The sequence below is a fragment of the Ciona robusta genome, chromosome 10, assembly GCF_009617815.1.
Source record: "Ciona robusta chromosome 10, ASM961781v2".
Taxonomy (NCBI): domain Eukaryota; kingdom Metazoa; phylum Chordata; class Ascidiacea; order Phlebobranchia; family Cionidae; genus Ciona; species Ciona robusta.
Window position 1 is genome coordinate 4,731,571 of NC_143244.1, and position 11,274 is coordinate 4,742,844.

General features: G+C 34.2%; 1 protein-coding gene across 1 annotated transcript; it reads right to left on the bottom strand.

Moving 5' to 3' along the window:
• Window positions 1-424: 424 nt before the first annotated feature.
• Window positions 425-11,254, bottom strand: LOC149729806 (nucleolar complex protein 2 homolog). Its single transcript, XM_089887126.1, has 18 exons — window positions 10,840-11,254; window positions 10,248-10,336; window positions 9,549-9,719; window positions 8,926-9,027; window positions 8,045-8,134; window positions 7,473-7,666; window positions 6,917-7,033; window positions 6,159-6,351; window positions 5,622-5,738; window positions 4,955-5,143; window positions 4,433-4,572; window positions 3,402-3,542; window positions 3,166-3,250; window positions 2,320-2,448; window positions 1,969-2,085; window positions 1,468-1,581; window positions 952-1,099; window positions 425-661 (listed from the first exon to the last, which is right to left on the bottom strand). Exons 1-18 carry the CDS (start codon window positions 10,916-10,918, stop codon window positions 450-452), a joined length of 2,427 nt encoding a protein of 808 aa, XP_089743252.1. The 5' UTR covers window positions 10,919-11,254; the 3' UTR covers window positions 425-449.
• Between the last annotated feature and the right edge of the window lie 20 nt (window positions 11,255-11,274).

Genomic DNA, 11,274 nt, shown 5'->3' on the forward strand with positions numbered 1-11,274 from the left:
TATCAGTGGTGTATGGGTTGGAGCAATTGTCGTTAAGTGTCTTGCCTAAGGACACATATGCGCACAATGGTAGCAGCATCAAGCCTTGAACCCATTAGCTCTGGGTTAGAGGCAGGTGCGCTAACCACTTTGCCACGGCGCCGCACATATTAGTCCTAATGGCTTTCTAAAATCTATTTACACAAGTACAAACTTATAAATAGTACACATACATTTCCATAATAAGTTTAACTTGAATGTTTGTTTTCTTGGTGAAGCGGCCACATGTTTTTCCGTTACGATTAAATATAAATATGTTTTTAACCGTAAGCGTGTTTTAACAACTGTTGTCGCGGCATCCCGTCTTTTTGTTTGAAAAACTTTCATCTTCGCTCAAAAAAGATGGTGCTTGCTGCATAACATAGATTATTGCTTGAAAAACAACTCGGTCTCCAGGTTTATTTATTTGATTAATCGCTGTCGGAAAAACGAAAATCTTCTACAATGTCGGCCTCATCGGCTTCCATACTCATGTCCACTTTTTTAATTTCCTTCTCTTCAATTTCCTCTTCCTCTTCACTTTCATCATATTCTTCATCGTCAAGTTCAGCATCAGAAGGAGAATCTTCACTTGGTGGCTTGTCAGCGATTATTTCATCCAATTTTCGTTTTTTTGGGCGACCTTAAAAGAATACCAAAAATCTGTTGTGGTTAAAAATTGTTTTGGAGGGATTTTATCCAACTTTTCTTTTTTTCGGGGGACCTTAAAAAATACCAATCAAAAATTTTGTAACTAAAAATATGTGTTGTAGTTAAAAAATTGTTTTGCTACAATTTCATCCAATTTTCCTTATTTTTCAGGCGACTTTTACAAATTTTGATAAAAAAGGGGCAACAGAAAATATGTGTTAGTCCTTGTGGATACAACTTTTTTTGGGGAGGAAAGCAAATTATTAAGTTTCCACAACACACCCTCTTGGATTGCTCTTTCAAAGTCAGCTTTCGCATCTTCTTCATCTGAACTTCCAACAAAGAGTTCACCGAACTCCTCACGATCCGCGGGCTTCGACTGCTCCATCAGTTTTGTTCTTTCAATCGCCGGAAGATTCTCTTCCACATTCTACATGAAAAAAATTTTTAAAAAAGAAATTTTTATTTTCCAATAAATAATTAAATTTTATTGAAGTTTTAACTATTAAAACTTCGATATTTGATATTTAACTGGAGCGGGAGATTTTCTATAAGAAGAGTGTTTTTATACTACCCAAAATTGTTTAGCCTAACAGAAAAAGCAATCACCCACAAAGTTAGATATGTGTTAACTTAAAAGCTGGCCAAGGTGTATGAGACGAACATCCGTGTTAAAAATCTTTCGTTTCCTGGCCAAGCGAGGATAAAGCAAGTTACACATATCACACACAAAACTCTTTAATTTGTTATTTAGCAACGCCAACAGCTTAAATAGTGAAACGGAGTTTCAAATTTTACCCTGTCCTTGTCAGCAATTTGCTGACTAAGTTCTCTCTCCCTGTTTTTCCTGTACGTGGCATAATGTTTAGTAAACGGCATCTCAGTTCCTTTTAATTCGTTTTCCCAAGCAACCTGTAAACAAACAAAAATAAACAAAAACAAATAGATAAAAGTGAACAAATCTGTTTAATAGAAACAGAAAATGCAAAAACATGCTGTAAATTTTTGTGATTATTTTTTATATCAGGGTGGGGGGAGACGGGACACCTTTAGCACATAATATCCAAATATCCTGATCGTGTTTTAAACAATTAACAACGGTTTATGGAAGTTGTAAGCGGTTTTATAATTCTTTGAATGCTCTTTGTTTACCACCAAATGAGACGAAAAACAGAATAAAAAAGTCTTCCATCTTCCCCCCCCCCCCTATTATATTAAATAAAATTCTTCCAATAAAAAAATGAAACAGTGTTCACATCAATTATAACAAAATATGATGTTTCTATGAAAAATACTCACAACAGCAGTAACATCAGTCACAGAAAACGTGACGTCCGAACGCTTTTTTGTGATAAATTCTCCCTGCTCAAGCACCCGATCTACTATTTGCTTCATCATTTTTAAATAGTTTGTGTTCTAAATAAAAAATAATTTATCAGCTTCAAGTCATTCTTTTAAAAAAAAATTTAGAAATGTGAAAAAATATTATTAAATTGCCACAAATTTTTTTTCACTAAAAATTTAGAAGCTACTAAAATTTTAGAAATTGAGTACTTTACATGCACAAAATTAAAGAGTAATTGCACAGGTTTGGATTTGTGACATAATAAAAAAAAAAATTAACAACAGTTTTTATACAACTTTTACTACATTGCATTTTTTGATAAATTTCTTCAACATGACAACAGAAGGCACAGCAAGTTCTGGGAAAGCAATTGTGTGGGCTTGTGTGTTGAAGTAAGCCATGAATAAGTCGTAAACTTGGTCCATTGCACCATCCTGGTAAAAACAATTAAAATGTATAATGAAAATTGAAAACCACGCGAAAATTAAATTTAATTAAAATTCCATTTAACAATACCAAAAAATTAATCTTGGTATTTCATATAAAAATTGTTTTAAAACAGATAAAAAAGATCAGACTAAAGTTAAATTTAACTAAATTCAATTTGACAAAATCATAATTTTAATTTTGTGTATTTAGTAAAAACATTGTTTTAAAAGTAAATGAGACGGTATCTGAATTCAATTTAACAGGATTAACAATTTAACTTTAACATTAACATTTGTTTTTTACACTCAATTTACAGAATATCTGGTTGCATAGTTAGTAGCTGCATTCATACCAAATATTTAAAATGTAACAAATTGTTTCAATAACTTAGATTCTTCGCAATGTGTAAAACCGCTTACGTAGAAATATGGTAGAGTGGGGGAAGATGGGACACCTTTGGTACATAATATCCTAATATGGTGATCGTGTTTTAAACAATTAACAATACCTGTCTATGGGAGTCGTGAGGAAACCTTTTTATTGGTTAACTACCAAATGGGACGAGAAAATAGTAAAAAAAATGTCCCATCTTCACCCACCCTACTATATGCAATTTTTGGCTTAAGAGTCCAAAAGTGTGGTTTTCAATTGAAAATGTCAAATTAAAAATTTAAGCTTTGGGTTTGGTTAAGGTCACGTGTTGGTCATTATTAAATACATACCCTATACGACTTTTCTTTAAGTTGAGAGTTTGACAATTTCAGTATCGTCTCAAATGCTAATGGGCGAATTGAAACACCAGACTGCCTGAAATGGTGAAAATATAAAAAAAATGTAAAATTTAATTCAAAAACTTTTTAAAATTTACTAAAAAAAAATTATGAAAATAAAAATTAAAAAAAAATTAAAGTAAAAATTAAAAAAAAAAGTATAAAGAATAAAGAGCATTGAAACTCACTTTTTGGCAAACTCGTTGAGATGCAGAGGAGCCATGATGAAGTTGGGGAGAGGAATGAACGTGTTCGTGCAATCTCCAAGTGAGATCAGGGATCGCGTGATGTGGAAACGGAGAGGAAAGAATCGGGCCGTGGGAACAAGTCTGTGGAGAAAAAGTTTAAAATTTGATGGCTGGGCACAGTGATTAGTGAGTCTAGTGAGCCAAAGGGTCATGATTCAAGGCTCGTCGCTGCTATTGTCGGCGTGTGTGTTTTTGGGCCAGACACATTTAATGGCAATTGCTCTAACCTGGTTGTGGATTACTCAAATTGTAAGTCATACAGATTAAAAATACCCACGAAGTTACGTATGTGGTAACTCATTGGCAGAAAGTGTATAAAACATAACAACCCATAGGTTAATGGTTCAAGGCTCGTTGTTGCTACTATTGTGGGTGTATGTGTCCTTGGGCAAGACATTTAACAGCAATTGCTCCAACCCGGTGTTCACTAATGGGTTGCTCAAATTGTCATAGTCATACAGAAAAAACACCCACAAATTACATATGTGGTAACTCATTTGCATAAAGCGTATGAGGCAAAACACCCATGTTATAACGACTGTCGTTTTCGGCCACGCAAGGATAAAGCAAGTCACATACGAGGTAACTTGTAAGCAGGCATGAGGTGTATGAAACAGAACACTTGTGTTATAATACTGTCATTTCCGGCCACGCAAGGATAAAGCAAGTTACATATGTGGTAAACTTTAAGTGGGCATGAAGTGTATGAACAAAACACCCATGTTATAACGACTGCCGTTTTTCAGCCACGCAAGGATAAAGCAAGTTACATACGAGGTAACTTGTAAGCAGGCATGAGGTGTATGAAACAGAACACCTGTGTTATAATACTGTCATTTCCGGCCTTGCAAGGATAAAGCAATTAGGTATGTGGTAACTTGTAAGTGGGCTTAAAGTGTACAAAAATGAGAACCCCCATGTTATTATAATGTCGTTTTTAAGGATAAAGCAAGTTATATTTATTTACTTACTCAATTGTACCAATGGCCACTTGTACAAGGGGGTATATAAGCGCTTGCAAAGTTTCATTTGGATGATTGACAGATAAAACACGACACCAGATGCCGATAGAGTGCACAAACTGCCAGTTGTAGATAGTTTGACGAGTTTCCTGCAGAAAAATGGATTGTTTAGTCAGAATGTAGTCTGGGGCCCTTGTACAATGGTTAGCACGCCGCCTATAACCTAGCTAGAGGTTACGGGTTCAAGGCTGGTCACTGCTACCATTGTGGGTGTATGTGTTCAAATTGTTGGCCATACTCATACATAAAACAAAAAAATAAAAATCACAAAATATATTTACCTGCAAAATTACACTAATAGTATTTTATTCTATCTATATAAAAACTGTTATTCAGAAATAAAATTCAAAATAAAATCTTCTAAAAATTTTTTTCTTTTTAATTGACTCACAATAAAAATTAACAAATAAATGTTATAAATAAAAATTACCAAATAAAAAAATTAATAAATAAAAAATAACCAATCTTCACCTTGCTTTGCGTTGTAATTGCTTTTCGAAGATGTACGGCAAGTTGTCTAATATAGAGGAAAGCAAACTGGTAGGTGACATTGGCATCTACACTGCATATCTCAGCAAACGTCCGTTGCATGAAGTTTATCATTGGGAGGGTGGAGGGAGAAGTGAACTTACTGTTTGCCACGTAACTTACATATGTTTGCTGGAGAGAAAAAAGGGGTTTTATAATTTTAATAATTAAAAATAATCAACTAATTGTGTTTAAGCCCTTAACAGTCGTGGTTGCATTATTAAAAAAATCATGCACAAAGTAAGAGGGGTGTATGAACACCTGTGTTTTAACGACAGTAGTTTTTTCGGTTACACGAGGATAAAGCAAGTTACATTCAACGAAACGAGGCACCTCTTGTTACTTAAATAGCTGTTTGTGGTTGTTTTTTCTTATTGGTTCGCAAATTTAGTCTTAGTGAAGGAGCAAGCAATTTGATTTTGATTTCAGAATTGAAAACCACATAATGTATTTGAAGAGTACTGTTTTATGAGAGTACCACAAAGAAGTGCATAAAAAAATTTCGACCTCTTTAAAAGACATCCTGACAAAATTAATTTCATAATCAATTTAAAATCGACATATAAAACTTATATTGGTATATATTTATATATTTGCAGAGAAAACTTACTTTCATTGTGTTTTCCAAGAACCTCTCCTTTTCCATAGTTATAAGTCTTGTAATACAAAGAAAAGCTAAAACGCGAACACTCTCGTTTTCTGCCGAACTCCACTGTCGGATCAGCAACTAAAAAAATATGGTAGTTGCTTTATACACACACACATATATGGTCATATTGCCCATAATATATTAATCGCCAGTGACCATTTTCAATATAAATTAACTAATGCTATAAAAAAAAACACATTTTTTTGCAGCAGGTTTTTTCTAAAGAAATTTCAAATATATATATATATACATATATTAATAAGTTGATTTTTAATTTTACCAAAATTTTACTATTATGCATTTATATTAATTTCTTCATTTATTTAATCACATTCAAAATAGGTATTTTTTTGTTTTTTTAACAAAATTTTAACATTTAAGGACTTTTGTTATTTTAACAAAACAAATTATATATATATATATATATATATATTTATATATATATAATATAAAAGGTATATATTTTAAATATACCCACTAAATAAGAACAGAAATTACCTTCAGCAGAGTTTTCGAAATCTTTGGGAAACTGATAAAATATGGAAGAAGTAGCAGGAGGTGTCGTAGGAAGACACGCGTCACTGATGGTTCGAGCAGTGTGCGTGCAAGCGTGACCGCATCAGCGAGATAGATGCGTACGTCTTCGCGAATAATTGCCCACTTTTTGCATGTAGATGGGAGAGGTGCTTTCCTGGGAATAAGTTATTTTTTTAACAGGATGGAATATAATACGTAGGCTATAGTAGGGTGGGAGAAGATGAGACACCCTTTCACTCTATTTCTCGTCCCATTTGGTAGTAAACATTCAAAAAATTATAAAACCATATCCTCTCAACTCCCATAGACCGTTATTAATTGTTTAAAACCTGAACAGGATATTTGGATATTGTGTGCTAAAGGTGTCCCATCTTCCCCCACGGTACTAAATAGTTACCAAATAAATAAAACAGTAAGGAGTCTTTTAAGAAAAATTTTTGGTATAAAAATTTTAACGGAGTGGAATGATAAGAACAGTCTGTAGTAACAAAACAAAGAAAATGGTAAAAAAAAAATATTTTTTTTGGTTGAAAATTTTAAAGGAATGAAAACATATATTAATTTGCAAATCAGCACTTAGTTAGGGGTATATTTCCTAAAGTAGTCTGAAATGAAAAACAATGCTTAAATAATACAAGTGAAAAAAGTAAACTATAGTATGGAATATTTTTGACTGTAAGAAATCTACATTTACATATTTGCAGAGAATGAAAACTCACTGTTTTTTAGTTTTCTTCATTTTTTTAGGAAAGTAGTTAAGAAGTTTGGCCAGCGTTGGTACAATTGTTCGAATGCATAGCCCAACCACTGAGTTAAATGTAGCAGATCCTGTAACCCTGAATGAATGTAATTTTTTAATGTATGGTAGTCATAATATAGTAGGGTGGGAGAAGATGGGACACCTTTTCATTCTGTTTTCTCGTCCCATTTGGTGGTAAACAAAGAATATTCAAAGATTTATAAAATCGCATTCTCACAACTTCTATAGACCGATGTTAATTGTTTAAACCACGAAAAGGATATTTAGGTATTATGTGCTAAAGGTGTCCCATCTTACCCCACAGTACTATGTAATCATAGCCGCCAAATTTTGTGAAATGCAGGAAAGGCAGGGATAGTTAGACACACATTCTTTTGAAAAAAATCTAACTTATTGGTTGTATTTTTACTCATTAATGCAGTAGTAAAATACTACACACAAATGCACACAATGTAGTTAGTATTATGCACAGACACAAACACAAAGTATCAAACACTAATTTTAAACCACCTTACTTGTATTTTAGCTTGGGTGTCGCGCTTTTTTTCCTCTTTTTCCCTTTTTTCTCTTTCTCTTCAGGTTCAGCAGCATCTACTCTCACAAGCGCGGCATGAAACGCCTTGATTAACTCACGAAGCGAGGACATTGATGGGACCTCAGTAAGCAAGTGGTTCTGCCACTCTTGTACCATCTCTTCTGTGACCGTTATCTGTTAAAAACAAGTGTTAAAAAAACATCATATCTCTTTAGCTTTAGGCAACAGCCAAATACAGGTTCAAAATTAGGAGCTTTTGTTTATATGGTAGGCTGGGGGAGAACGGGACACCTTTAGCACATAATATCCAAATATCCTGATCTTGTTTTAAACAATTAACAACGGCTTATGGGAGTTGCAAGGATACGTTTCTATAATTTTTTTTATGTTCTTTGTTTACTACCAAATGAGACGAGAAAATAGAATAAAAAGGTGCCCCATCTTTCCCTATCCTACTATATCTCATAAACTACATGCAACAGCCCTTGAGAATTAAGTTAGCTCAGTCTTTTACCCTGAAACCATTAATATAAATTCCTAACAAAATCTCACCAGTTTTTTCTTCTTCCTGTTCTCCTGATCCATGTCATCACCATCTTCATCCTCAGACATACCAACATCTACATCGCTGTCAGATGCTTCCTGGAATATTATTTTATACAAAACAGTTTATTTTCAAGTTTCATCTGCCATAAGATGTAAAAAACGTAGTGCGTTTCTGATGTTTTGTTTAAAATGGGATGTAAAAATGTAGTGTATGTTCTACGTTTTTTTTCTGTTGGAAATTTTTTTGGTGGGGGGGGGAAATGTAGTGCATTTTTGATTTTTTGTTGTCAATAGGATGTACAAAATGTAGTGTATGTCAGACGTTTTATCGGCCATAAGATGTTACAAAAAAATTCAATGTATTTCCCACGTTTGGTCTGCCACTTACTACCATCCGGCAAAACTTTATCAAAAGAAACGTTGGAAATGCACTATGAGATATCCCGTAAAAAAACATTTGCACGGTGCACCCTAGAGTGCACCATAATATGCCAGGGGTGCACCAGTACAAAAAGGCATACAAGGGTGCATCATAAATTTCAAAAATTTTCAGCAATAATATTTAGTTTTAAACATTTTTTACAAATCTAGTTACTTTCCTACAGTTTTTTTTATATGAATTCTATATCTTGCATCATTGGAATTGCGAAACCTTATTAGTTTCACCATAACAAGGGTGCATGAGATCGTCGCAACAACTTTAGGGGCTCACAAATCCCAAAAAGTTGAGCACTGAGGTAATGCATCACTGGGAACTGGGATTTAGACAGGAGTTGGCTCATTATAATATTAGTGGCTTTTTTACCCCTTCAGTAACTTAACCCAGTAATTGTCTTACAGAATAATTAATACAAGCTTAAATTCAAAATATTTTTGTTGCCATTTACCTCCAGATGATCAGGAAGTTGGTGAACTGCATCTTCGTCTTCGGAGGACGAAGCATCCAAGTCGAGATTGTCTTCAAAATTAAGCAAGCCGGACTCCTCGTCCTGATTAACATAATTAAAAACTAAATTAAAGAACTCTAACTTAGTTTCAACAAAGTGCTAATGTACCCAATATGGTGTATGGGGTAATTAAGTAACTTTTTACGAAACAAAATGTAAAACATGCTGTCAGGCGCCGTGGCATATGGGTTAGTGCGCGTGCCTGTAACCCAGAGGTAATGGATTCAAGGCTCGTCGCCGCTACTATTGTGGGCGTATGTGTCCTTACTCCTTAGGCAAGAAACTTAACGGCAATTGCTCCAACCCAGTGGTCACTAATGGGTTGACCAAATTATCAGTCATACAAAAAAAATTTAAAAAATCCAAAAAAATAATCACGCACAAAGTAACATACATGGTAACTCGTAAGCTGGCATGCGGTGTTAAACCCCTGTTATCACGACTGTCGTTTTCCGGCCACGCGAGGATAAAGTAAGTTACATTACATTATTACAACTTATGATTGAATCTCAAAATGTACAGTCCAGAGCATTTTAACAAAATAATGAAATTTCATACAGCACCTGTAAAAACTTGTAAAATTCTGGATCTTTTTCTTTTAAAGCATTGAGTTGTTCCTGATGGGAAGTTCCTGATTGTTTTCCGAGAGTTGGCTTTTTATTGTTCTGCTTTTTTATCACTTGCTTTTTTGTGGTTTCATCATTCTGTTTTTTGACCTTTACAGTTGTGTCAGCCTGAGAAGAAATATTAAATTATATAAGTATGTCTATAACACTACAAGGATACTGTGTCACTGTCACTATTACTTTGTAGAAGTGCATAAGGTAAAACGAATGTCAAATGTCACAGAATCTGTGCTAACATGATAAACTTTTAGAACAAAAACAATTATTTGGCTGCTGTTGCCACCCTGCATAAATGTATTATGTAAATACATGAAGTTGACCTACTGGTAAAATCTGAAAAAAAAAATTATACATATATATTTATTTATATATATATATATAGACTACAATACATCAGTACCCATCATTGGTTATACATTGGGCTAACAGAAAACCCTGTTACAAGTGGATATGTTTACTAAAATGATTTAGTTTGCAGAGTATGGCAGGTGCACAACCGATTTTGTTTAATTTTGGATATGCACTGCACAATTTTTTCCACGCACCCCAATTAATTAAACCATGAACAAAATCTGTATCCAATTAAGTAGGGTTTCTTAATGTGATTTAAAAATGTATGGGCTTTAAAAAGCTTACAATATTTTCATCCTGTTCAGCTTGAGGTTGGGCAGGTTTCTTCTTACGCTTTGTTTTCTTTTTGTTTCTCTCTGGCTTTGAGGTTTTCACTACAGGCAACATACAAAAGATTGTATACACAGTGTTTACATTTAAAACAACTAATTTATATTCCAAGTTCAAACTAACGGTTTTTGCCTTGTTTACCCTCATGGAAGTGAAAAGCTTAAAAATCTAGGTTTTGCAGTAGCACCCAGGTGTTTGTGTGTAATGGGCAAATTTGGTCTAAGTCGTAGGACCCATAATGTGCAATGTTTCCTGCTAGTGAAAAGTCTCCCCCCACCTTATTTGCTATTGCTAACCACTAACCCCCATAACCACTAACCCCCATAACTACTAACTACTAACCCCCTAACCATCAACACCTAACCCCCTAACCATCAACACCTAACCCCCTAACCATCAACACCTAACCCCCTAACCTAGGGGTTAGTGGTTAGTGGTTACCAAATACAGTGGGGGGGGGGGTTCTTCACTAGCACCAACGTTGCAGCACCTCACTCATATAAAATACAACAGCTTTTTCTTTAATTCCAAAACAAAAACCGTATACCTTTGGCATCATCGTCAGTAGAATGATCTCCCCAATCCATTTCCATAAACTCTTCCACAGTTGCATCGCCTATTCCCATTTTATTATATATTCAACTAGAAATAAAGACGTTATTTACTCCGAACTATCTTGCCGAAGCTAAATGAATAAATGAGTTTAACTTGCTATATCCTCCCGTGGCCGGAAAACGACAACCGTTATAACATAAGTGCTCAAACACCTCGTGCCAGCTTACGACTTAACGAGTTACTATTATGTTCAAGCTATCCGTAAATCCCCGTTTTATTGTATATTTAACTAGAACATTACGTTATTTACTCGGAGCTAACTTTTGTTTTAATTTCTACTGCACTGTATACAAATACAACGGGCAAATATTGCTAAAACCAGAGTTTATCCATGAACCCAATGCAACAAAAAATAAATTAACACATG